General features: G+C 34.5%; 5 protein-coding genes across 7 annotated transcripts; 2 read left to right on the top strand and 3 right to left on the bottom strand.

The window, feature by feature from the left end:
• Positions 1–125: 125 nt before the first annotated feature.
• LOC108216334 (uncharacterized) lies at positions 126–3,939 on the bottom strand. 2 transcript variants are annotated; one of them, XM_017389073.2, is made up of 9 exons: positions 3,696–3,939; positions 3,522–3,603; positions 2,655–2,966; positions 2,116–2,495; positions 1,719–1,818; positions 1,481–1,534; positions 1,324–1,410; positions 878–1,009; positions 126–631 (listed from the first exon to the last, which is right to left on the bottom strand). In XM_017389073.2, the coding sequence occupies exons 1-9, from the start codon at positions 3,746–3,748 to the stop codon at positions 323–325; spliced, it is 1,509 nt and encodes a 502-aa protein (XP_017244562.1). In that variant the 5' UTR covers positions 3,749–3,939; the 3' UTR covers positions 126–322. The 2 variants fall into 2 exon arrangements, with proteins under 2 accessions (XP_017244562.1, XP_017244563.1); XM_017389074.2 differs by having other exon boundaries at positions 878–1,006; positions 3,696–3,911.
• A 5,624-nt stretch (positions 3,940–9,563) lies between these two features.
• LOC108217895 (protein MIZU-KUSSEI 1) lies at positions 9,564–10,825 on the bottom strand. The gene has a single exon (XM_017390798.2). The coding sequence runs from the start codon at positions 10,533–10,535 to the stop codon at positions 9,756–9,758; it is 780 nt and encodes a 259-aa protein (XP_017246287.1). The 5' UTR covers positions 10,536–10,825; the 3' UTR covers positions 9,564–9,755.
• Positions 10,826–12,442: 1,617 nt separating this feature from the next.
• Positions 12,443–13,270, top strand: LOC108217464 (uncharacterized). The gene has a single exon (XM_017390295.1). The coding sequence runs from the start codon at positions 12,443–12,445 to the stop codon at positions 13,268–13,270; it is 828 nt and encodes a 275-aa protein (XP_017245784.1).
• A 1,197-nt stretch (positions 13,271–14,467) lies between these two features.
• Positions 14,468–18,916, bottom strand: LOC108219407 (F-box protein PP2-B11). Of its 2 annotated transcripts, none has more exons than XM_017392840.2 (6): positions 18,599–18,916; positions 18,299–18,414; positions 16,293–16,508; positions 15,792–16,209; positions 15,352–15,461; positions 14,468–15,131 (listed from the first exon to the last, which is right to left on the bottom strand). In XM_017392840.2, exons 1-6 carry the CDS (start codon positions 18,740–18,742, stop codon positions 14,651–14,653), a joined length of 1,485 nt encoding a protein of 494 aa, XP_017248329.1. In that variant the 5' UTR covers positions 18,743–18,916; the 3' UTR covers positions 14,468–14,650. The 2 variants fall into 2 exon arrangements, with proteins under 2 accessions (XP_017248329.1, XP_063948399.1); XM_064092329.1 differs by having other exon boundaries at positions 14,468–15,146; positions 18,599–18,885.
• Positions 18,917–23,485: 4,569 nt separating this feature from the next.
• LOC108216228 (PAN domain-containing protein At5g03700) lies at positions 23,486–25,157 on the top strand. Its single transcript, XM_017388929.2, has one exon. It carries the CDS (start codon positions 23,585–23,587, stop codon positions 25,037–25,039), a length of 1,455 nt encoding a protein of 484 aa, XP_017244418.1. The 5' UTR covers positions 23,486–23,584; the 3' UTR covers positions 25,040–25,157.
• Positions 25,158–27,124: the final 1,967 nt, after the last annotated feature.

Here is a 27,124-nt window from a genome sequence, read left to right as displayed (position 1 = left end):
CGCATCATAATAACTCCCGAAAGAAAATAAAGATTTACCCTCGTATATGCCCCTGGCTATATAATTATCAATTATTTGAAGTCAGAACAATTTGGAGAACTAGTGAAAAGATCGACACCCAGATGTAAAAAGAACAAACAAATATCGAAGCCACAAACTGAAATAATATTTTTCAAGAATCACTCTTCCTCTATTCACATCTTTCTCCCAAGACTGCTGTACATTGTTTCACATCGCTCCCAAATCAGTCATTCTTTCAACAAGCTTTACTATAATTCTTAATTTCTTATAAATACAAAAACTTAATTTATCAAACCAACATTTATCTCTTTCTTGAAACTTCTCTGTCAATCACATATCGAAATGTTGAACTCTGTGGCAACCAACTGATGAACTTGTCAGGCCTACCGCGAATGCATCTTACCATAGATTTCCGTTGAACTTCTGATAGACACGCATAAACTATCTCCAGAAGAGCCTGCATGGTTAGTGCCATGTCCTTTGCAAAGTAGTCGAGGATTTTTGGCAGACATATCTTTGTTTCCTTACTCATGGACACACTAGCCTGTATGAACTCTTTCTGAGCAACTTTTAGATCCTCTGATATCGTATTTGCAGTGTATACTCTAACCTGTGTACATTACATAATAATTATCAAAAGGGATAGTGAAAAAGACATACATTACTATTTATGATGCTTAGAAATCATTTCTGAAATTTTCTTCCCCTTGTCATATTCTATTTTTTCAATATTGGTTTATTACAGGAAAAATTGTCCACTATGCAACTATGATAATAAAAAAGCTTGAAACTAGGAAGGCGAAAATGTTGCAACTATGCAAAAAATTGTAACTTTTCTGGAATAAGCATAGCATACCGCAGGATCAGAGTATACTCCTGAAGCGAGTGCAAAATGAACAAGTGGCTCAGCATGATCGATGGCAAATTTATGCCTGGTCCTTGCTGGTTTAAACTTCTTTCCCGGAGACAGTAGTGTATCTAGCCACTGCTATAGTATGTGTTAGTCAAACTATTGAACTAGCAACTCTAATTTAGAGAGACGCCACTCTGAGAAATGGAAGCATTATACACTAGTAATTTAATTCAGAATTCCAATTAAATTTGTTTACCGATTATTAATACACGGATATGTCAAATTAGTTTAGGCAACAAATGTTTATTAACAATTATTCTCATATGTTAATATGAGCAAGAAAAGAATATTCCAGACTTCTACACTGCTCAGACTGTCAGGCATAGTTTTCTACACATGCTATGATGCCAGTTAATGTTTCATATAGTAAATGATTTCAAAGGACATACCGGTGCTGAAAAGTGTGATCTTATTCCGAGAATAGAGCTTTGTATAATGTCTGCATTTATGCAGTGTCCACTAACATTATAAGCTGCCTGAAGAAAGAAATGAGAATCATTAACAGTTTCATGTACTATGTAAAAAAGGTTAGGAGTAATTTAGCACCTTCAAAATTGAAGTACTTTTCACATGGTTTGATGCTCCATAGGCTAAATGTGCCTGTAACAGAAGCCTCCCAAATATTATGATAGAAGTTTAATGAAGTTTAAAACAATTGTACTTTAACAGTAGCCTATAGCAAGAGTAAAGTACACACAAGTATATGAAATCAAACAGCATTTTTTATACAAGCTCTAGAGTTTGGAGTTTGACAAAGATTCAAAAGAAAAATGACCAGACTTACATGCATAACCAAAGCGTTGTGAATGTTTATCCAGAATGCAAGCTTCTCTTTATGTGTCATCTTCATTGTATCAACCTTCTCGAGATTGTTGATCAGTAGCCTGCAAAAACCAACAAATTTTGTTGACATTTCAAATATTGTGAACCAATGTTTAACTCCCCCGGGATTGTAAGGTTCCAGACTTCCAGTATGCTAAGTGACCTTATTGGTTATTTATATCATGCACATTTTTATATTCCCTTGCTCAGATGCATATTAAATAATTTTTTAGAACTCGTCATGCTTCAGGTGCACATTCCAATTGTTGGGGCTTGGGAGTCAGAACTAGCTATCAGAAAGTTTTACTTGAATAAGTATGCTTTTTTTATCACAGATAATTGATTTTCAAGTGGAATACCTGAAATTTTGAAGCACTCTAGCAGCGTAGTTAAAACTATCATCGTCCAAACATAACTTAAGAACTTCAAACATTGCAGCATATGGGTCACTCTCCTCATTCAAACCTTGAATTTGGCGACCTCTGGCATCTTCACTGAAATGAGGGCTCCAGGAGTCTGACCTGGGAGAAAATGCGCTTGAGGAGGAGAGTGATGAAACAGAAGAAGCTGAAAGCCCTTTTTGACTTCGAGTAGGGTCTGCGAGCTTGATGTAAATAGAAGATATGCATCTGATAATGTCTTCTGAAAGTCTATCAGGTCTGTCAAGGTTCTTATCAAGGCGAGAAGCCACAAGGTAATCTGCAAGACTTCGATGGCCATGCTCAACAACCACCCTATCCTGAATTTACAAATAGAAAATATATAACTTCAATAAAATTTCAGGAAGTCCAAAACAAGAGATGCTCCTTAGTCTTGTAACAAACATCATGCAGGCAAAGTTGAGCTCTGTAAGCAACTTGGTGTTAACTAACTTAAAAAGGTGCATAAGATTACCGACCCTTTGAGTTGATGGCTTAAGCATGCCAACACGATTCCAATCATCTGAATCAGTAGAAGCACGCACAGAGGAAATGCAATGGTGATGATCAGGTACATCTTTAGGAAAGTTAGACTTTAGAGTCGAGCATGATTGATCAGTAATGTTTCTTGGTTCTACTAGTATCTTGTTCTGTAAATCAGTTTCAGAATCCCCAGAGAAGGAATGAGAACTCTGCTTGAAAGCTTCGCGGTAGAGAGAAAGAAGATATCGTTCCAAATAAGTAATTTCATCCTCAATAGTAATAATTTCATTCAACAATTCTGCAGAAGACTACATAAGACAAACATTAAGCATTAGGAACCAAAAAAAAAAGAGAGCTAGTAATGCAACTGTAATTACACTGAGTAAAGTTTGTTTCATCAAATAACTAGATCAATGTTCACTAGGGAATATACATATTAGCTAGTTGCTTATTGGTAGTACGCGGTTTTTGCAGCTGTAGTTCCTTACTAGAACTCTAGAAGTAAGCTCAGGTATATCAAAAATGTTGCGGTTTTTAACAAATGAAGCGCAAAAAGATCACAGGAGAGATCATTATGAATCTCTGAGTTCATTGAGGTTATCCTCTGTGCAAAAATCCCAAAAGTTATCAAAAAAAACTTTTCATAACTGGCACATTACTTTTTCTTTTTTTTGACAGATAACTGGCACATTACTTAATAACACAAGCCACATCAAAAATTTCATCATCACATTAAGAAAACTCGTCAGAGCTAGCCTATTTCATTCAAATTAAGACCTCGTTCTTCCTAGGAAAAAACAGAAGAAATTTCACTTGAAACATAGGGAAAGCAGTGATTATGATGAATGAAGAAAATTGCTTACATAGTAGAACTGAAAGGAGAGTCTGGGTGATACATTGAGCAGATGATGATCCAAGCTTGACTCAACTTCTTGAGGAGCATTGCTGCAAGTACAAACATAATTAACATAACATAAGCAAGTGTAAAACAGTTTTAAGTTGAGTTTAAAGAACTAAACAAAAAGCAACATTTATACCACTTCAAAGTGGAGTGCTGATCAGAAGAAGAGCGGCCATTAGCACGCAGCATAGCTAATAAGTTTCACAGTAACAAAGATGAAGCACCGACACAAGATTAAATGCTAAAACTGCTGCAACAAGTAATGAACTCAACTGGAGACTGTAGAGTACACTATTTTTGTGGGAATATAAGCAAGAACTTAGAGGAAAAAATGAAATTAGAAAGCTGAGATAATAAAAATATAAAGTAGCAATGAGTGTGGTTAAGAGAAAAGGAATGTGGGGAAATAATAATGGAAGTAAATAATAATAGGAATTAGGTGGAGAAATGGCCCATATGTTTGGTTCCTTTTCTCCTTTACGATTTCTCCCCACCATCTGCATGCATGATTACTTAGACTCCATTTTCAGTGGGAACAAATTGTTCTGAAGTGCTCAGGATTCCGAGAAGTAGACATTTAAATTCTTAAATCATCTCCTTTCAATATCTTCATTAATGTCAGCGAATGTGAAGGAACCTTTCAAAGAGTAAATTTTGGACATAAAACCGGCTTAAATAATTCCACATGTTAGTCCGATAATTTGTCCATCTCAAACTAGTAGTATTTGCTTGTAAAAATAAGGAATCAAAACTAATCATTGGCATGTCTATTAAGAATTTGTCGAAAATTCATATTTGATTTTTCAATAAACCGGAGATTTTTTTGTGTCAAAAGAATAACCACCGACATAATAATATAGAAGAAATAATCTCCCGCTCACAAAATGACATTAAATTCAGATTACTTACTATAAGCAGTGTTACAGAAATCGGGAATCGGACCTAATCGGTCGAGCTACCGATTCAAGGATTAATCGGAAATCGGGGATTAATCGGAAGGATTAATCGGAGTTAAAATCGGGTTTATTTTAATATTAAAATATTATTTAATATTTAGTTATTATTATATTAGTTATTTAGTAACTAATATATTTAATATATTTATAAACTCTATTATTATTCATATTTAAAGTAATATAGTATTTTAATTTTAATAATTTATCACATATACTTCGATTATGATATATATATAAGGATTTCTCGGATTTCAAAAATCGGATCGGTGGCCGACCTTGCAGGGGATTTATCGGGGATTTATCGGTTAAATCGGGGATTTTTAGAACACTGACTATAAGACTATTATAATATTGAATGGATTAAATTTCAGCGACTCCAGTGTTGTCGCAGAGTATGATAACTCTACCCACGCGACGAAATAAAAGATTTATGAGGCTGAGGGGAAGATCTGCGCAGCAGTTAGTCCAAACATCTGTGTATACGTGTTTTGACCATATGCATTGTTCTTGAGATCATCTTTTTTCTATAATTGTTCTTATCGTTTTCTCCAGTATTATTAAGATTGATTAGTGAAGTACAATGTTTATTGTCGGGCTAACTTTTTGAAAATGAATTTATGAATTAGATCTAAAAATAGAATATACTCTCTTTTTTGGATTAAAATAATTAATTTGTTATGAGATTTATATTATAGTCAAATATCCAAATAGTTTTCAAATATTACTTGACTTATACTGATTTTTTAAAATTATTCATACTATAATCACGTTATTTAAAAATAAATTTGTATCACAGTTTAGACAAGATTATGTCATATTGTTGAAGAAATTTGAAACAAGTAAACAAGGTTGTTTTTAATAAGTGAAGTTAACTCACTCAAACAAAACAAGGCATGCCTAGGGCTGATAAAAAACCGCATAAACCGCTCGCACCGCACCATAAAACGCGGTTTTTAATTTTTGTGGTGCGGTTGCGGTTTGAATTTTTCACAAACCGCAAGGTGCGGTACGAGTTGCGGTTTGAATTTTTCACAAACCGCAAGGTGCGGTGCGGGTTGCGGTTTGACATTTTACTAGTGCGGTTCAAACCGCACCGCACCGCATTATAATAGTATATATAAATTACTAGTATTATTTATATTTATGTTATGTATGTATTTGTTAGAGCTCTTCAAATAATAGTTGATTATTCTTTATAAATCTAGTTTGCTATTATACCAAAGTTTATAAAATGATTATATTATTATTATATGTCTCTTACAAAATTATGTCCTAAATGTCGGTGATTAATATTCTATGTTCCATAGCTCGCAAAACTAATTAAATATCCGTTTATTCCATTAATCATCCGATTAATTCCCGATCTATCCAATTAATCCTCATTTATTTCATTAATCATCTATTTAGTACTCGATCTATCCAAATAATCCTTATTCCGTGATTTCACCGATTAAGTTCGATTCCCACTTTTTACAACACTGCTTACAACTTATTATCATTTTATTTACACTTTTGTTTATATTTTTTAGTAGTCGTTGTAGTTCTTGAATGATAAATATCATATAGATTTGTTATGACTTTATTAATATAATGTATTTAAATTCTTTTATAATTAATTCAATTAAAACATTTATTTTAAACGTGCAAACCGCACTGCCCCGCACCGCATTTTTGTGGTGTGGTTTAAGCGGTTTTTATGCTAGCGCGGTACGGTTGCGGTTTGAATTTTCAACCAAACCGCATGCGCGCTTTAGCTTGCGGTTTTAGGAAAAAAAAGCACCGCCCGAACCGCGATCACCCCTAGGCATGCCTCCCAAAAGAAAAAGCGGAGCATGGAATTGTGTGGCCTCAAAATCGGTAAGTGACTATCTTTCCTGAGTTGGGCCAGTTTGGTAAGCCCAAGCAAGAACTATATATGACAGTAATCAAATTTGAAGCGCAAGCCTGCGGCCCGTCCATCACGAGAGCTGGATGGTTCGTCTTTTTTTTTTTTTTTTGACAGATGGATGGTTCGTCTTTTTTTACCTTCAAACCTATAGCTGTTTTATCATGGCTTCATATGACATTAATTTTTAAATTATAATCAGAATCTAATTTTCTAGACCCAACTAATAATCACTTTATTTAAATAATAGATTTTTATTGATTTCTATTATACTTATATATAATAAGCGTAAGGGAGATAATTTGGTCGCATGGTCCTATGGTCCAAAAATTTATCATCCGTTGGATCGTATATTGAACAAATAAGCACCGTTAGATTAGAACAAAATTATATTATGTTCTATAAAGAAACCGACATCTACTTGCATGTTTATAATTCCTTTTCTGAATCCAAAACAAATTTTGTCTTTCATGTGTTTTTGGTTTTTTTTTTAATCCAAAACAAATATTTCCTACAAATTTTAATTGTAGAATCGTATAAATCGCACTGTTACAAAATTATTTTTATCCATCGGATCGTATATTGAACAAATAAGCACCATTAGATTTGAACAAAATTAACTTCCGTTTCATAAGACAACTGATATCTACTTGCATGTTTATAATTTCTTTTCTGAATCCAAAACAAATTATGTGTTTCACGTGTTTATGATTTTTTTAATCGAAAATAAATATTTTCTATCAATTTTATTTGTAGAATCATATAAATCGCGCCGTCACAAAATTATTTTTATCTAATATATTTTAAAATTAATAAGCCCGATTTATGTGAGGAACGAATACAAAGACTTTTTCTTAATCCAAAACAAATTCTACCATCTTATTGCATGTTTATGATTCATCTTCTTAATTCAAAACAAATTGTGTTTATCAATTTTAATCTCGAACCATAAAAAAATTTTAGAAAAATATTTTAATCCCATTATAATAATTCTAATATAAAATACATTTATAAATATAATCTAATAGGAGTTGGCGTAACATATTTTACTTAAAACAATTTAAAATTTGATAGAAAAAATTTAATATTTTGGCATGATACATACAATTTTAATTTATTATCAATAAATTAAATTTTTTTAAACCATTTAAAATATATTTAAAAATTTATAAATAATTAAAAAGTTTCTGTGCCTTGCACGGGTTATAAGCTAGTATTATTAATAATAATTATACTTCTCGGTACACTAAAATCTTTACAGATAAAATTTTTATACAAAATTGGAACCCATTTTCTAGTAAATCCTCCCAGGGCATGAATCCTGTGGAGTAGATTGTCCCCGCATATTTATTTATTTTTGAAAAATAGGAATTAATACAATAATGAAAAGTCATACGGCATCTACAAGAACAATCGAGCCGAACAAATATAAAACAGATCGTATCGTTGATTAATCTTGTTATTGTGAATATACAATCAAGTGATTTGTTAAAATTGATGTATGTATATTTATAGCTTTCACCACAACCGGTTTGAGCTATCGATCGTAATTACAATCTCATATTAGTCTTTATCACTGAATCAAACCCTTGAAACATTGAATTACACCAAAACACACCAGGCTCTCACAAGAGAGAATAAACAACACCCAAATAAATTGAGAATAAATCTCACCCAAAAAAAAGATTTTATCAAATAAAAACACAATCTCGAAAGACAAAAATCCTTACATGTGGAGGAGTATTATTGAAAAACAAGAATAAAACAAAAAAAGATAACTTATTTAAGACTTTTCAGTGAAAATCAAGCCCCCCACTAGGGCCGAAAAAAAGAGGTTGAGAGAGGATTTTTTTTAATTTAAAAAAAAAAGGGTTTTGAGGAGCCAGTATTATTTACATATGTGCCACATCGCGACTTGAACAAAAACTAGTACATCTGTGTGGTGTGTAGATAGTGCATATGATTTGAGCGGAAGGCAGGAAGACGATAAAATCGTAAAACAGGATGGGGCAGAAGAAGAAAGGAGACAAGAGGGGGGTATGCACGTCAGTCACGTGGGGGTGGGGGTGTGGCCAACTGCTTGTACCACCCCTCTTTGTTGCCTCCTCATCTCTCTTCACACAACCGACCCGACCCGACCGTGTGCATGCATGTCTACGTCTCCTTTAACTTTGCTGTTCCTCCCTTTCTCCTTACTTTGATAATCACTCAGATTATTTCTGGCCCTGTTATTTCTCAAAGTGTATCCGATTCTGTAATGCTCAACTCTTTGCCCATATTTCTGAAAAAACAAATAAATTATATTTTCTAGCTCTGATCTAAAAAAATAATAAACCATCAATTTATAGCTCTGGTCTAAAAATGTGAAGAAACTAGGAATTGATTGATAAATATGCAAATTAAAATTAATATGAAGAGCTGGCTAATTATACTTTGAAGTAGATCTGAATATAAAGAGAATAGGGATGGGGAGAAGAGGAGCACAATAAAATCTTGTCTTGTTAGCAACATGTCTCTTGACATATAGGACCCCTGCCCTAACTGGATTTGATTGCACTGCATGGATGCTGGATCCAAGCTTATCTCAATTATACATGCTCGCAAATTCCATCTATATATATTTATTTATTTTCTCAAGTTTCATCTGAAACATGTGGTTGAAATTACATTAACCATAATATTAACTACTGCCTCATATATAACAGTCTTCCATCTGTTATCTGTAAAAGAAATATCAGTACAACAAAACTGGCTTGTTATGACGGAATCGTTTTGCACACCAGCCTTACGACGGAGAGAATAACCGTTATATTTTCTGGTCAACTCCTATACAAATTAACTCATGATGCAATTGACAATTCGCACTTCCGCCGAAATTTGAACATGTGACTCAATTTTCAATTTTAGACGCTTTCGGAAATGATGAAAGATCTCTGTCGTAATTACTTTTCGTTATGATGAAATTGGTGTTAAATTTCTGTCATGAAAAACCGATTTCGTTGTAATGTTTAATCAGTTTTACACTTTGATATTAATATTTCCGATACTTCTTTCAAGTCTTTTCTCCGTTTCGAAGGAACAAAGATTTGACAACACACGACTTAATTAAGTTCCTACTCAAACAGAGAATATCATAAGCCCACCAAACGCAGACAGCCAAATATATACATACGGCACTATCTATTATTTGTAATTCTCTTCAACGAAATACATATTGGCAAGTACAAATTATATTTCTTTAAACTATGACATAAAAACTGTACACTTTTTTCCGAATACGTGTAATTTCAAATTACATCTCTTGAATGAAAATTACTTGCAGTATTAGATCACAATTAGCAAGTACTACACATATCTATGATCTTAGAAGAAAAATGCTCAGCTCCTGACAGGAGGAACTCCCATCCGGGTTCATCATATGAAACGACTCGGAGTTGACTGACCCGCTAACCCTTTTAAATTTAGCCCTCATAAACATCTTCTCATCGTCAAGTAATTCATTTTTAGCATTTTCCGACGCTTTTAACCCTGACGGTATAACTCCGGCGCCAACAGACACCGACTGCATCATCTTCAGAGCACTTGCGTCACTTTCCGTGGCGGCCCTCCTCTTAGCAAACCCAATCTTCTTTCCATTAAAAAACACAGACCAAAGAGGCAAACTGAAAAGCGAGCCTTTCACTTGTTTACCATTACTTTGTCTACGTTCACACTCCACAAGCGCAATTCGGAGCAATCCGTATTGCATTTCTTTAGCTAAGTAGCAAGTGGGGATTCCTAGTTCGAGGAGGAGAAGAGGAGAGCTTTTAGAGTCGTCTTGGAGGCAGAAGCTTACGCGGCCTCTTCGGTATCCGAAGAATGTTCCTGTGACGGTGGATGCATGAGTGCTTGTTGAGCTACTGAAAGTTGATGTGAATTCGGAGGAGTCGATGCTGGTGGTGGATGAAGAGGAGGAGGATGAGTAGTCTGATGACGTGGGTTGGAAGGCACAGCATGCAGGAACCATGCATTCGATGAGTGAACGGAATATGGTTCTGCGAAAACGGACTTCACGACAGTCCACAGAGGTGGCGGTGTCCATTATGTGGAGGACCATTGGGCCTCTTTGGCTCCCCAAGTCTACCATGGTCCTCATGATATAACAAATCGAAAAGAAAGAAAGAAAGGGTATATGTTTTTGGGTGTGTAGGGAAGATGAGAGAATTTATGGAAGTATATATAGGTGAGAGAGGGAAGAAGAGATAAAAATAATTATATACAGAATTACCGAGTGTGGAGACCGGTTGAGAATTTGTCCATCAACATGGTATCAGAGCCAATTAGGCATTAATTGTCCCGATGGCAAGTGTGGGGAATATCGAAATATGGTATAAGATGTATTTGAAACCTCTCTTAAACATTTTAACATTTTAGATGGACCCGTTATAAACAACAGTAAGCGGAAAAAAAGAAGCAAAGGGTGGGGAGATAATGAAGAAGAAATGACAGGGGTGGTGGAGAGATGAGGACAGAATCATGGTTGGATATATGGTCGCAATAATTCTGCCTTAATAGGGGACCTGCGTTTTTGGAGTGACCTGTGTGTCACCCTGTGTCTGCAAAATGTTCCCTTTTTTCATTTTTCGTATTCATTAGGTACGTAGTCTTATATACATCCCCCAGCTCCATCTCTTTTATTAGCCTCCGTCGCTATTATGTATTATGACAACCAATCAACCATCCATGCATGCATGAAGCAGTACTATTTGATTAATTTCTCTGGTATTGTATTTTTTGATTTCGCTGACTAATTATAATAACCATACATAGATACTACTTGGTCCCTGGTTTGTAATGTAGCAACTTTTCTTTGTATGTTGAGTACCTGTTAATGAACTTGATAATTATCCTCTTTACGGTTACAATATTTTTGCAATACAATGAATTTTTATATTAGGCGACAATTAGCTAGATAGCTCTGGCATCAAGTGAGAGTGCAGTCTGTAGTTGGCTTGTCTTTTCTTAATTGGGTAGAGATATCGGGCAAAGATGAGCTCTGATTGGATATCTGAATCATGGTTTGCTTGTTCCTTTTCAATGTCTTGTGTGTTTAAAGTATTACAGCAGCTCAGTCTCATACTGTCATGTATGCTTTGTGTTCCTCGCAGGTTGAACATAGTCGCGTGTCAATTGGCCATATCATGATTCACGAACCAATATATCTCAACCTATTTACTTTTCTCAATTCCGATATTCTAGAGCGCAGACTCGTTGGACAAGACTACTCCATTCTACATCCTCAATGAAGCTGTATATGATTGATTGTGGAAGCAAATATATGCTGCAAACACATTATCGCTTTAATTTTAAAACGAAATTAGTAAGAAACTAAATAGTTTTATAGTTACTAACTTACATTACATAACATTTGTTTGGTTACTTTAAAATACTCTACTTATATTTGATTATCAATATTTATTTTTTCCCAATATTATTATTTGTATGAAATCTGAATATACTTAAATTTATGAAATTTAAGCCACAAATAAAAATCAAAAATATGAAATATGGAAAATACATGTCTGTGGGTCCTTTTAAGTATAATAAGTATAGATTGAGTTAGACTTGCAGTTTTTTTGGAAGCATAAGATTGAGTGTCGCTAGGCTCATAATCTTTTTTAGAGTTGAGCTACTTTTACAATTAGGATTTGGAGATGCATAAAAAGGAAATTATGTCGGGACATGATCAAAGTCCGGCCCGGATTTAAGACCATCTCTATATTTTTTATAAAATTGAGCCCAACCTGGCCCGATAAAGTCGAATTATGCCCGGATAAAGTTAGCCCAACTTAATTTACTTGAAATTGTAAAGAAGTCAACTATTTTGTGAAAACCCTACCCAACCCAATTCGGTCCGGGCTTTGGCTAAAACCCCGGGTCAAAACCCTTGCATCTCTATGATAAGAGCCCTGATTCTGTTTCGTACGAGAACTCTACAGGTGCTTAAACTATTGTATATATTAATCTTCACGTCTCTTTCGCCTTGATTATCATCAGACTAAGATGAAGATCTTTCTGAGAACCCCAAGCGGCACATATTTACCTCCTCTCAATAATGTCGAAACACTGGAAGATATCAAAACCAGCGTCAATCGCATAACTGGAATCGCAACCGATCGCCAGCGTTTCACCTTTGCTGGAAAGTATCTGGACCATGTCACGTCTCTAGCCGAACACAAGATTTTAGATGGATCGGTTCTCCATGTGTACGAACTTAGTTTCCAATTATTTGTTAGGACCCTAAGTGGCAACACAATTACTATCGATAATAACCACAGTTCTGATTCTATCGGGCGTGTCATGGATAAGATTGAGCAAAAAGACGGAATGCCATCTTGGTATAATGTTCTAGTTCACGCTGGGAGGCAGTTGCAACGAGAGAGGAGTCTGGCTGATTACGATATCGACAAGGAGGCGATGTTGTTCATGGCGTCTCGGTTGAGGAGTTACAGTGGCATGGAAGAAAGGTTTGATGGACTATCTATCTATGGGAAGCTGACTGTGGCCGTGAAAACTAGTGATACAATTGAAATTGTGAAAACAAAGATCATGGACAAATTTAGTCTACCGCGACAGCCTGATCGGTTATTGCTCTCTTTCAATGGGAACGTGATGGAAGATGACACTTCGACGTTGAAGGCCAATGATGTTCGTGTTGGCTCTGTACTTGGCCTAACACTGGCTCCTCCGCTTTGGGTACGAAAAAGGAAGAGAGAGTCGGAAGAAGATGAAGATGTGAAAGAGAGGGGGCGTAAACTGGTTCATCTTGTATGTAAAATTGGTGAGCAAGGATTAGGGCGAGGACTGGAAGAAGTGCAGCAAAATTGGTGAGCAAGCGAGGACTGGAAGAAGTGCAGCGTTGTTACCAGAGGCATAGACTTCATACGATGAACAAAAGGCAAAGAGGTCTTGCATAGAAAGATCACAACAGCTGCAGAAGATGCTTCAATATTATGGTCAGCTATAGAAGATGCTTCAATATTATAATTTACCTTAGTTATTAGTGTAGAGAAAAGATTACACTTACAGCTGGTATCTGATATTGGTTTGATATTGCAAACATTTAACCTCTGTTTCAGGTTTATTGCCATATGACTGCTAACTGAGAACATGCGAAACGCGTCTAACGGGGAAAAAAAAAAAGCACTAATAACTGTCTGTTAAACGAATTAACAAAAATAAAAACCCTGATCAAGAATAAAATTTATGCAGAAACAGAAGAATAGGTGGACAGTGGACACTGTAGTATGATTTTTCTTAGAGCCCTTAGGCCAGACTCTAATAATTTCTTTAGAACACTTTGGTCGGATCTCGATCCATTAAGAACGATGCCACGCTTCTCTTATCTGTCTTCCCTCAAGCTCATCTTCAGTGTCCTGTTGTGATCACCTTTCTTGTTTAAGTAATCGCCCAACTCAATTTCACTCCGGGGGCTTTAGCATTAGCATAGACTTGGTTCATCTTGTATGTAAAATTGGTGAGCAAGGATTAGGACGAGGACTGGAAGAAGTGCAGCAAAATTGGTGAGCAAGACGAGGACCGGAAGAAGTGCAGCCTCGTTACCAGAGGCATAGACTTCATATGATCAACAAAAGGCAAAGAGGTCTTGCCTAGAGAAGATACTTAAAATTATGGTTTACCTTGGTTATTAGCCTACAGAAAAGATTAGACTAGCAGCTAGTATCTGGTACTCGTTTTTTAATACATGACGTTTGACTTTTTGACGCACACACTTTTAAGTGTTTTGACCGGGTAGTTAAATGTATTATTTTTGAAATTTTCTTTCTCTGAATAAAAATATATAATCAAAATTTTAATTCACAACAAAAATTAATTAAAAATAATAACTTTTACTAGCCGGTCAATCCACCTAAAGTTACGTGTCCAAGTCAAAAGTGACATATTAAAAAAGACAGAGGGAGTATTGGTTTTACCTTGTTTCCAAGGTTTGATATTGCAAACGTTTAATCTCTGTTTCAGGTTTATTGCCATATTGTTATATGACAGCTGGTCGAGAACATACGAATGATAGTAGCATACGTGGGAAAAAAAACACTAATAACTGTTTGTTGATTCGTTTATATGAATAAACTAAAATAAAAACCTGATCAAGAATAAAACTTACGCAGAAACAGAAGAATAGGTGGACAGTGGACACTATACACCTTAACTAAAGTATGATTTTTCTTAGAGCCTGAACTAGGCTGGATCTTAAAGTTCAGAGTCTCTAATAATTTTTTTAGAACACTTTGGTCGGATCTCGATTCCATGAAGAACGATGCCGCGCTTCTCTTTCCTGTCTTCCCTCAAGCTCATCTTCAGTTTCCTGTTGTGATCACCTTCCTTGTTAAAGTAATCGCCCAACTCAAGTTCATACAGTCCATCATCTCTCCTTTTTGGATACTGGCAAGCCGGTAATACAGGCATCTCCAGTCTCCTTTCTAGATAGGGACCAGCATATTTGTCATACTTGGGCATGAAGGGTATATAGATAATCCTGTTTTCGCAATTGCTACTACCATCAATACCAACACATGTTTCCAGTGGTATTTCCTCCCCAAATCCTCCGTAGTAGACATTAAAATTAAACAAAAAGTAAGCAGTATAGGCTGTGTTAGGGGACAATAGTGAAGTGCTTATCTCTCCATAAATTTCGATTTTTGCCCCGTTAAGCACAGGTGTTCCAGTAAATCTGCATTTAAACACACTACACACATGACATTCTAACATCACTAACCATAGAATCTTTTCCCTAATAGCGTGACACACATGGATACATAGCAATATATGTAAAAATTCTGTTCTTAGAAGTGATCAAAGAAGAATTTCATTTCCTTCCTTGCAACAGAATATTTTCTAAACAAGAAAGATGATTAGCATGTGAGAAAGACACATTCATTAGAATTTTTTACCTTGTTAGTGAATAACTGTACCACTCCCACCCATTCGGTTCACTTAAGCAAAGCTTTTCCGGTCCGATATGAAAACACTTGTTCCCACTGAGCTTGTCTAGCCAAAAGTACTGCTTCAATGAAGACAATACAATCTAAGTTAGTATACAACTAAATTGCACAACAAAGTTGGTGTTTAGATAACCTACAACACAAATTACGTAGTAATTTGCAGTTTACATTCGGAAAATTTCACTGATAACACTTCAATATCAGAACTTCAAAACCAACCAGTTCACACCCCCTGCACATATCTCTGTTGATGGCTCTTTATATAAATTTTAACTTTCGCTTGTAATCTTCTTTTTCCATGATACACCAAAAGCTAATGAATGTATTTAGCTCAATTCAGAAACAATAATCTAGTCAAGAGTAATAATACATAAAAACAGATTGATTACCATAGCACCGTCATCGATGATTAAAGGATTGTCTGCAAGAAAAAGATACAAATCCTTCTTGGTAGGAAAAGCATGTAAAGTATCTGAAGCAATATTTTTCCAAGGATCATCAAACAACCACTGATCTGACACCGCACGACGGGAGATGAGTTCAGAGGGAAGAAATCTATCCCAAACATAATCAGATTTTGCGGCTAAGCAGAAACTTCTGGACACCATCGATAGATTTCTGCATGCATCACGAGGGTTGGTACGTGATACAATCTCTTCTATCAATTCTTCTGGTAAGGAATTCATCCCCGACACATTACCGAATAGATCAGCACATTCATGTACTGTATTGTCTGAAGAGAGCCAGTGAGGTGACAGAGATCTGAGAACCATACTTCTGCACATGTATTTAGACAAGGCAACGGATCTACGGGAGTAGCAAAAGTTAGGAACACTATCTTGGGATTTGTCAAAAAGATTCTATAGGATTCAAGAAAAAAAAAATCATACCTAGCAGAAGGCATCATGTGCATATAAACAATCATGTTTTGGCTATCACAGCTACGATCGATCCTAACACAAACCTCAAACTCCTGACCTTTAAATCGATCGAGAGAAAGAGAAGCTGTCAAATCAAATAGAATGGTAGGGGCCAACATCAAAGTGATTATCTTCTTGTAAGCTTCAAGATTTTCCAGAGCACAAATTAGCTCAGGTGTCTGACTTCTGTGTTTGAACATATTCAACATTCACAATACGTCAATGACCATATATAGTTCTCTAACATGTTATAACAGATACACACGAGTTATTTCTAATCAGAAAGAACCACTCCTTTTGTCACACATCCCCAAACAAGTAATGATATTTTCCTAAAGCTAACCACAGACATGTGATCGTTTTTAAATTTTGGGAGAAAACTTTAAAAGATATTAGAGAGCAAAAGAAAAATTGCATTTAGAACCATAATGTACATCACACGTATGTAATAATCCATGGAATTCAGGCACCTTTAGACTGAGAAAAGAAGTATGTCAGAAATAAATTAAGCAACATCTGTATATAACTATATTCACGAAAAAGGAATACCCATGACAAATTAATATCAATTTTCGAAGCTTGTTTCTGGACTAGAACTAGGTCAGCCAAGAGATGGTTCTTGGTTCAAGGATGTAAGCTAACCCTGGTGCGCTCCACGACATATAAACGAGAAATTTAAGAGATCGATATACCGGCTGAAAAGAGGTCAAACAATTGGTCTCCCTAATCAAAGTATGCAAGGTAAATACGTAGTTTAAGTTCATTCTGCTAACTCTATGAAGAAGAATGTTGCCATTAGCTTCTCTAATAGATTCTAATTATTCGCTTTCAGTTAGCTGGCTGTTCTGCTGGGGGCATGTGGCAGGGGAATAGTTTCTGCATGCTCCAAAGGAAAATCTGTTAGAATGGAGACTTTTTTCTTAGGCAGTTTCTAAAAAAATTAAGTAAATCCAAGGTCTGAACGAAGTTAGATCACATCTTTAAGTGTGTAAAACATTGTTCTTGGGAAGAGTCTTTCTTTGAACAAACATTACAACTTTAAGCTTAAGCACACGATAAATTTGCTGTTGCATTTGGTAGGTGCGAAGAGGGCTTTAGGATGGGCACAAGTTTGGATTTTTTGGTAGTTGCTGCTGTTGGCAATTTAAACTCTAGTGTGCAGGACACACTACTTTGAGCATGGTGATTGCTTCCAAGGTGTCTGTCTAGCTCTCTGCAATCCATGTTGCCTACAGTAGTATTGTTTTGTGGTGCCTAACATGGTCCTGCCGACCCTCGGATGCCTCCTAATCTGATGAAATGGATTCTACTGGAAACGCTATTAAGGAACCACAATTTGACAACCGCTTAAAGAATCCCCTATTCTCAACTTTGTTTTCTATGCTACACTTTGTTAATATTGTTTCTACTACAACCTAGAATACTATGTTCATTGTTTTGTTCTGATTCTCGCTCTTCACCGGATCATGTAAATTATGTCAATTAGCTTATATAGCATTTGTTTCAGTCAATATGTGTGTATATACATTGTTTGTTACATCATTCCTACTTCTATATTTTGTGCAGGCTGGGATTAGAACCTTTACATTATAAATTTATTTTAATTCCCCTAAAAGAAATTTGGTTGACATTAGTACATATCTGCAGCAAATAAAGCGAAGGTACTCCAAGGGTACCAAATGGGAGTTTATACATACATGTAATATATTATTTATTTTTTTAACTCAAAAATAAGTGATAACTAGATTAACTAGATTAATAAAGCTAGCTTTCAAATGGTTTACTATTGACAATTCCGTTTTCCCTTATCCTGAAGTCATTGTTCAGGATTACAACAAAAAATAGGACATAAAATCGTAAGTTAACAGATAAATGCTAGCATGATAAGAACAATAATCTAGAAACAGTATGTGTCCTAAAACTCATAATACAAATTCAAGTATATATAGGAAAAATCAGGACCAATTATAACTTACAAAGGAGAAGGAGAAAGGAGAAGCCGTGACGGGAGACAAGGCTCGCCCATGAAGAGCACCATCTGAGCTCTAAAAAAATACTTATTTCCGCTGAGCTTGTGTATGCGTAAGTAATGCTTCAAGGAAAAAATAAATAATCAGAACGGGGTGAATGTATTTAAATAAATTTTAGAAAAGAACTTCCCTTGCAATCAAGATCCCAGTAATAACTTATAATTTCAATCAACTCAAAAGAAGATAAGTAGAAATTATTATAGCACAATGAATGATGAGAAGGAGGAATTAAAGAGATGGAAAAACCTTGCGTGCAGGAAAAGCAAGTAGTGTATCTGAATGTGACACAAGAAAGCTCTCTTTCAAACTTCTAGACACAAGTGAAAGCTCTCTACCGTTCGGGCATGGGTCAGTTTCTTTCATCGATTTATGCGGTACAGCATTATTCATGCTTAATTGCTCACAAGAACACCCTCAGATTTGAGAAATACAATCAAGAAGACAGTACTAATATGATTGAATTTTGGGCAAATATCTTGAATAAGGATTCTGGATCGGGCTTGTGGTACAATCCCGGATTTCTTTCTTGTAAACCGCAAGTTCTTATTTAGCCGTTAAGGATATATATATATTTTTTTTGATTCTTAATTTCGGGGTATCCTAAAATTTCTACAAGGAAACTGTTCAAAATTTTCGCCGTCTCTTTAACTGAAAAGGAAAATATCTCTCAATTAAGGAAAATCCCTTAAAATAAAAGAAAATGCTAAAAATATCAAACTGAATATAAAATGACAACTGTTATATTCTATATTTGATTAAGTATAAATTAAATAATAATAATGAATTTCATGTATAATCCAAATGGAGTCGTAACGTGGATGGTTAGAGCATCTCCAATGGCGTTGGCTATAATCGTTGGCTAAATAGGACCTGCAAGATATTATGTAAAATTTGCTGAACCTGTAAGACATTTTGCTTCAATGGTATTGATTATATTGGTTGGTTATAATTTAAATATAGTATGTTATTAATATTTTAGATTGTTAAAATAGAATATATCAGTTCAATATAGTAATAAATGATGTGCAATCTTCCTACAGATTTCCTCGACAAATTTAGTCATCCATGGGAGGTTGGCTAAATTTATAGACAACGGCTGAGCATGGTTGAAGTTGAGTTTTTCGAACTGTTGCCTAAATATTTTTATTTTAAGTATGCCAACTCATTTTTAGCCAAGAGATTTCAAGGGTCGGAGATGCTCTCAGAGCATCTTCGTTTGAAACTCTCCACTAAAATTCTAATTGACGTACAGCGACAAAAGTGAAAGTTCTAAGAAAATATACAAAATTTTTATTATTCTAAGAGTATTTCCAATCATAGAAAGCCTCCACTAAAAAGTGAGTTGACATATAAAATACTCCCTCTGTCTCCTTAGTACTTTTTCTGTTTGTCTTTATCACGTTTGTCAACACACATTTTTTATCGTTAATATCTTTAATTTCATATTAATATTAAATATAAAAACTTCACTGTATTAAAGTACTCATTAATACGAATCTAACAAGATCACTCATGACTATATTTAGTCTTATAAATTAGACGTAAATGAGTAATTTGTCTCATGTTATGAACAGTACCGACATATGAAACAGGAAAAGTAAATAGAAACAGAGGGAGTAAAAAATATAGCTAACCTCCAAAAAAATCATACTCATCTCTTACCTACTTCCTCCGTCTCCCTCAATTGTTTACACTGGAGGGGTCTCCCTCAATTGTTTACACTGGAGGGGGACACGGAGACTAAGACAACGTATGAAAAATGTGTAAAGTTAGATGAAAAAGTGGTGGGACCTATCAATATTTAATAATAGATTTGAGATAGTGGAGGAAAGTAGTAGGTGTAATAGTAGTTTTTATTATTAAATATGAGATAGTGGGGGAAGATAGTGGGTGTAATTATGGAAAAAACTTACTATTTATCGTAACGCAAAGAAATGAGAGGGACATCTCAAAATAATAACCATAAAGAAATGAGAGGGACAGATGCAGTATAGTTTTAGTCAGATTATATTTGTTGAACTTCTACAGGTATGTAAGAAATTTATAGAAAAATTACACATAATTTGTTATCATATTAAACTGATATATTCTATTTTAACAATCTAAAACATTAATAACATATTATTTTTAAATTATAACCAATCAATATAGCGCTAATATCATGGAACCACGATGTTTTGGAGCATCTCCAACCATAGAAAACTTTTAGCTAATGTGAGTTGGCATATCAAAATTAAAAAAAAATAGTCAACCTCTCGAAAAACTCACACTCCAACCATATATATATCTGTTGTCTATAATTTTAGCCAACCTCCTATGAATGACTATATTTGTCGAACCTCTGCAAGTCTGTAAAAAATATGTAGGAAGATGACATGTTATTTATTACCATATTGAAGTGATATATTTTATTTTAACAATCTAAAATATTAATAATATACTATTTTTAAATTATAGCCGACCAACATAGCCAATACCATTGAAGCATAATGTGTTACAAGTTCAACAAATTTACATAATGTATTGCAGGTCTGATTTAGCCAACTCCATTGGAGATACTCTTACGAGTTCTACAAATTTTATATAATATTTTACAGATCTAATTTAGCCAACAATTATAATCAATCCTACAAGAAATGCTATAATAAGATAAACTGTTTTTCTAGTGTATGTCCATTGACACACTGAGCACCAAATTCTATATTTGATGGATTTTTATTGGCTCCTACTTCGTTGGACATAATTTCATTAAAGTTATGCAATTAACAAAGGTTAGATGGAGCAACTTCGACTAATATCACTTTTGCATCTACATTTGTCATTTGACATTTACGAACTCAAAGCGCGTCGAGACTCAACATCTAGAATAAATTTAATTTATAACCTTTTTTAATATTTCTTTTTACAAAGAATGAATCCTTTTACCTACTAAAGCAAAAGATAAAATCATGGATTAATTGGGTAAGACTTGTATCCAGCGCATGCACATCAAACTTGCTATTTTAGACTTTGGTGTTTTTTTGGTCTGATGTTTACTTTGGTGTTAGTCTTCCGATTAAAGTTAAGCAACTTTTTTTGAGATTAGATAATTGCATGCGGTGTTTGTTAAGGTTATTTAATCATATCGGAAGGCTGACTTCTCTCTAATGACTTCTACATTTTTCCAAATTAATTCAAGCGGCCTCAATATTATTGTCGGCTAAACGACTTCTTTCTCCTTAATCTACATCTATATTTTCTTTTTGTAACGAACTGGGAAGGCGTTGAATAAAACATATCCGGATAAATGCAGACTTATTTTTTGTGAGCCACACGGATAAAATCAAACAAAATGGCAATTAAAATAGCCAACTTAGAAGTTGGGTCCTGCGAGGTAATTTAACAAAAAAAAATTGTTATTAATAAGTTAAAATTAATTATAATTTTTAAATTATATGTTTAGATGAATATTTTGATATTTATAAATTATCAGATACATTAAATTATTAATATAATAATGAAATTATAAATTATTGTTTAAATGATCAAATACATTTTTGTAAAATCAAAATTTTAAAATTAAATTAAATCATTAAAGAATTTGAGTTTTCAACTTTTCAAATTCTGACCGATAAATCAAAATCAATTTAAATTACAACAAATTGATGAAGACATAAATTCACAAACTAGAGTTTGAAGCCGGCTAAACTCGCAGCTGTCTACTATATATACGTGCATGCACTATTTATAATTTATATTTTCAGTAACGTCTTTTTTCTTCTTGTTTCCTGATTAAGTCAATGTTTGAACTGTTTCCTTGCTGTTGCTCGTCATTGTTTTATCTTTATACAAGTGAAAATTCATATACACCGGTCATCTCATAAGAACTGAAAATAACTACTGCAATCATAAAATTCAAACCAGTCAAGTTTGATTTTTCTTCGGCGTTAGAAGAAAAATATTTTCGATTTCTGATATGATATTTGCTTGAATCAAAAACTTCTCTCAACTTTTCCTTCTTCTCCTATTTGATCTCTTTTGTTAAATATAGTGTCAAATAATTGCAATCTTCATTTGATTCGAATTTATAATGTCTTGAGCGATCCTCTGAAGTTTACTGTTCCCGGAGGAAGGTGTCTTAAATTGGTTAAAGAAATGAGAATATTGACACTCTTTATACATACTGAGATATTTTATTGATCTTTATGGCCTGTTTGAGAATCAAAATTTCATTTGAAATTCTGAATTTGATCAAATAACTTGTTTGGGAGTTTGAATTTGGATTTCATTTGAAATCCATACATTCAAATGTTAGTGTGAATTTGAGAATTTGAAATGAAAACTCAAATTTCGTCATTTGAAATCCATCATTTGAAATGAAATGCATGTTTTCAAACAGCATCTTAATGATTTTAAAAATTTTAAACTTATAATGTAATTTAGTTTATTTTCCTTAAAAATGTAGAAGCCTGTGTAGAGCGTACATGTTTGACTTCATCGGTGAGACACCTTGCTGAATCTTGCGGGCCGGGGAAGATGTCGATAGACAGATCTCTCCAGCTACACTAGTTCTCGACATACTTATCATTTATGAGATACATACAATGCATAGCCGGACCTAATCTCAAGCTAACACTCCCATTTTTCTCATCCGCTTCAATGTATTTCCCGCCTACCAATTAACAGTTCAACACTAGTAGCATGTTCTTTAATTGTAATAAAGAAATGGCTATTTCTCCTTGTAGAAAGTCGCATGTATATATGAGGTTCACGGACACACTGAGCACCCACTTGCAAACCCCTGGGACGACTTTTTCTGTATAAATACTTTCATAAACTCGTAGACATCTCTACATGTGTATCACATATTTAATACTTAGGGTAGTTCCACTTCTCCACCCACTATTCATAATTATTTATACTCATATTTTTAATCACAACTAGCTACTAGTGGTTATGTACATCCAGTGTCCTAAAGATCTTCATATATCGATAAATTTTCAAAAAAAAATTAATTCCTTTTTATAATTATAATACATCAATTTATCAATTAAATTCTGATTTGACTAAAAATTATGACTTATCAAAAATAATTTAATAAATTCAGAATTTATAGATCTTTATATTTTTACTTACAAATGTTATACTTACATTAGTTCACATACATCATATATAAAAACAAGCTCTTGTGTCAGCCATTTAAACTATAAAAACACGATGCTCTCTGCCTCCATGGCTGCTCTCCTTTCTTAGATGTGTTCCAAAATGACCTTCTCAAATCACATCTTTCTTCTTCTCTCTTTTGTCTGTGCAGCTACGTTGTTCTCTGGGGTTGAATCCAAAACTAAAGATAATCTTTCCAAGGGCTTCACAGTTACACCAGACTCATCAGTCACCTCATTTCAACCTCTCCTCACCGATTCCAACGCCAACTTCTCACTGGGTCTGCTCCGAGTCAATCGCACTCAACTCGCTCTTGTTATTCTCCACTTACCATCTTCTCAACAGCTCTGGATCGCCCGCACCAGTAGATTACCACGCTGGTCACCTTCCACTCACGTATTCTTCAATGGCAGTCTCGTAATATCAGATCAACACTCCAGGGTGTTGTGGTCAACTAACACAGACGGAGACCGCGTTTATCTCTCCAACACATCTAATCTTCAAATCAACGGCCCGGATTCGATCCTGTGGCAGAGCTTTCACTTCCCATCCGACACACTCCTCGAGAACCAAAACTTCACGAGTAACATGACACTAAATTCCTCGAACGGGCTTTACTACATGCACTTAGGTTACAATTTCATCGGCCTCTACGCGAAATTCACCCCACATTCGGGCCAAGATCAAATTTACTACAAGCGCAAAGCGATGGAAATAAAGGCCAAAATTGTCAAAGGCCAAGGGCCCATCTACGCATCCGTTAGGTCGGACGGGTTTCTCGGTATGTACCAAAACGAGACAGCTCCGATTGATATACAATCGTTCAGCAGTTATCAGCAGTATAATCCCGGTAATCGGATTTTAAAAATCGAATCAGACGGTAATCTAAAAGGTTACTATTGGACAGGATCAAATTGGATTCTTGATTATGAAGCGGTATCTGAATTTTGTGAACTCCCACGTTCGTGCGGTGCGTACGGTTTATGTCACCCTAGCAAGGGATGTTCGTGTTTAAATAATGAGACGGATTTTTCTTCGGGCAAGTGCGAAGCACCGGAAAATAACTCTGGCGATTTTTGTAGCTTGCGTAATAGTAAGTTTAAAATATTGCGAAAGAGTGGAGTTGAGTTGCCGTACAAAGAGCTAATGGAGTACGAGAAAATGAATACGTTGGAGCAATGCGAGAGGTCATGCAAAGAGAGCTGCAAGTGCTGGGGTGCGGTGTACAGTAACTCCTCTGGGTTCTGCTACAGGATAGAGTACCCCATACAAACATTAGTGAGTGTTGGTGATGATTCGAAAGTGGGGTATTTTAAAGTGCGGGAGAGTGCAGGGAAGAGTAAGATGGCGATTGGGTTGGTGATTGGAGCAGTACTGCTGTGCGGGGTAATTTTGGTATTTGCATGGATAGGGGTGACGTGGAGAAGGAAGAGGAGAGCAAGTAGGGCCTACGTGGAGGGAGATAGTGGGGTAGTGGGTGTGGGACCGTATAAGGATTTGGCATCTGAAAGTTTTGGTTCGATAGAATTAAGTGAAAGAAGGTGATGTAAGGGCTGACGAATTTTAGCACAGTTTATGATTTTGACTTTTTATATTCTTTTTCTCCACTTATTGGGTCCCAATCGACACTACTATAGTGAGTGCTACATGATCGTTTTTGATATATTTTTACAATTTTTTAACAATCCACTATATATTGTCTGATAAAATAATATTGCAATATGATGCATTTTGCTGTCTTATTTGTACATGGAGGCAGGAGCTGTAGTGTATGATAGATTTGACTACTATTTAAAGTAGTCAAAAGGTGGTTGTCGATATGTTTAGGGTTTAGCTGATACGAACCAGAAAAGACAGTTTGGGTATGTTATTTTCAGTGACCAGCTTGCATTTAAATATATATTGAAAAAAGTACATGTTATTGTTTATTTGCATATCAAGATCAATTCGTCTGCTGGTAGTTGCGGACTAAACATGTTGAGATTTCTTTTATTGGAAAAACGATTTGGTTTTTCACTAATTTTGTCTTATTAATCTTGATTAATTAATTACGGGAGATTATGTGGGCGTATGGCCCGTGAGAAGCTACCTTCATCTTTAATAACCTCTTAAATTAGTTTATAAAACTAAGAATAAGAAGTATAAGAAAAAATAAAACTTTAATAAATTCAAGTGGTCTCTGGAAACCCTGGATACTCTGCCCTTTCCTCTCTTTTAAGAATCCCTTTTAAGAATCCTTAATGACTCTTTACTTGTTTTCTATGATATGATATTCACTCTCTCGTCTACTTGAATTTCAGAGTTTAAATAATATAATAAAATAAAATATTAGAAGTGAGTATAAAGGAGTTCACACTTGGGTATAAATTTCCTAGGAATTTAATATTTTATATGGGCAATGCTAGAGACCCCAAATTTTTTCTCCAAAATTTGTTACCAAATGACGTGGCTAACAAGTGGCGAAATTTGATTGGGTGATTGATGAATCTGCAGGAGGGCCTCATTATTATGGGAATGAATGCAACCAATGAGATTTTGCCACATCATTTGGGAAAAAATTTTGGGATAAATATTTGGGGTCTCTAGCATTTTCCATTTTATATTATATTTAGGAGACTATTGGAGATATCTTAATCGGTGAGTCACGGAACGAGGATTAATCAAAAATTAATTCAATAGGTCCGAAATTAATCAGATTGATCGAAAATTTAATCAGTTCGACGAGTATTTTATATAAAATCTATTCAAATATTTTTGATAAAGAAAATGTATTAGACAATTATATAATAATTTTTATAAAATATAAATATGCATTGTACTTGATTAGACTCGTGAATCTTAGGAGCTGAGTTTCTTGAAACTCGAACCCGATTTTATAAATTATTCAACCTGAATTATTGTCAAGCGGTACACCGAATATTCTAGGAGCAGTATTCGAATAGCCCACCACATAAAATGTATGGGTTAAATAGCTAATTCGTCACGAATCAAACTGAAAATTTGCAACTGAATCATGTTGTTGAAAAACTTTTCAAACGCATCATCAAATAATTAAAAACTTTCAAAAGCATGACTCTCCGTCAGTTCTGTTAAATAACTAACGGAAAGTCCAAAAAAGAGATAAAGAAAATACAAAAAAAAAACAAAAACAAAATCAAAATTTTGCAAAAAAATCTGAAAAAATTCAACAAAATCTAATATTTTTTGAAAAATGTGAATAAAATCAAAAATTCAAAAAAATGGGGGAAAATAAGCGGCAAGTTTTTTTTTTGGTTCTTTCCAAATTTTCTAAAACCTAGAGAAAAAAACTTTCCACCTGATTTTTTCCGAATTTTTTCAAATTCTTTTAAGATTTTGAATTTTTTCAGAATTTATTTGAATTTTTGAATTTTTTTCCCTCATTTTTTAGATTGTTTTTTGAATTTCTTAAGAATTTTTTGTTTTTTTCAGATTTTTCTGAATTTTTAAAGATTATTTTGATTATTTTTTTTAAAAAAAATTCAATTTTCCGTTAAGTAATTAACGGAACTGACGGAGAGTGACGCGTTTGAAATTTTTTAATTATTTGATAATGCGTTTGAAAGGTTTTTCAACACCATGACTCAGTTGCAAGTTTTCAGCCAGGTTAGT

The sequence above is a fragment of the Daucus carota genome, chromosome 4 (genome assembly GCF_001625215.2).
Source record: "Daucus carota subsp. sativus chromosome 4, DH1 v3.0, whole genome shotgun sequence".
Classification (NCBI taxonomy): domain Eukaryota; kingdom Viridiplantae; phylum Streptophyta; class Magnoliopsida; order Apiales; family Apiaceae; genus Daucus; species Daucus carota.
Note: the sequence above shows the minus strand (reverse complement) of the source record. Positions and strands in the feature narration are given on the sequence as shown.

Coding starts and splice junctions, on each gene's coding strand:
- LOC108216334 (XM_017389073.2), bottom strand. CDS start 3,748: ATGCTGCGTGCTAATGGCCGCTCTTCTTCTGATCAGCACTCCACTTTG. Junction 2,967..3,521: donor TCTCCTTTCAGTTCTACTAT/GTAAGCAATTTT, acceptor TGTCTTATGTAG/TCTTCTGCAGAATTGTTGAA. Junction 1,010..1,323: donor GATCACACTTTTCAGCACCG/GTATGTCCTTTG, acceptor CACATACTATAG/CAGTGGCTAGATACACTACT.
- LOC108217895 (XM_017390798.2), bottom strand. CDS start 10,535: ATGAGGACCATGGTAGACTTGGGGAGCCAAAGAGGCCCAATGGTCCTC.
- LOC108217464 (XM_017390295.1), top strand. CDS start 12,443: ATGAAGATCTTTCTGAGAACCCCAAGCGGCACATATTTACCTCCTCTC.
- LOC108219407 (XM_064092329.1), bottom strand. CDS start 18,742: ATGAATAATGCTGTACCGCATAAATCGATGAAAGAAACTGACCCATGC. Junction 16,210..16,292: donor CACATGATGCCTTCTGCTAG/GTATGATTTTTT, acceptor CTACTCCCGTAG/ATCCGTTGCCTTGTCTAAAT. Junction 15,462..15,791: donor TCATCGATGACGGTGCTATG/GTAATCAATCTG, acceptor TCATTGAAGCAG/TACTTTTGGCTAGACAAGCT.
- LOC108216228 (XM_017388929.2), top strand. CDS start 23,585: ATGTGTTCCAAAATGACCTTCTCAAATCACATCTTTCTTCTTCTCTCT.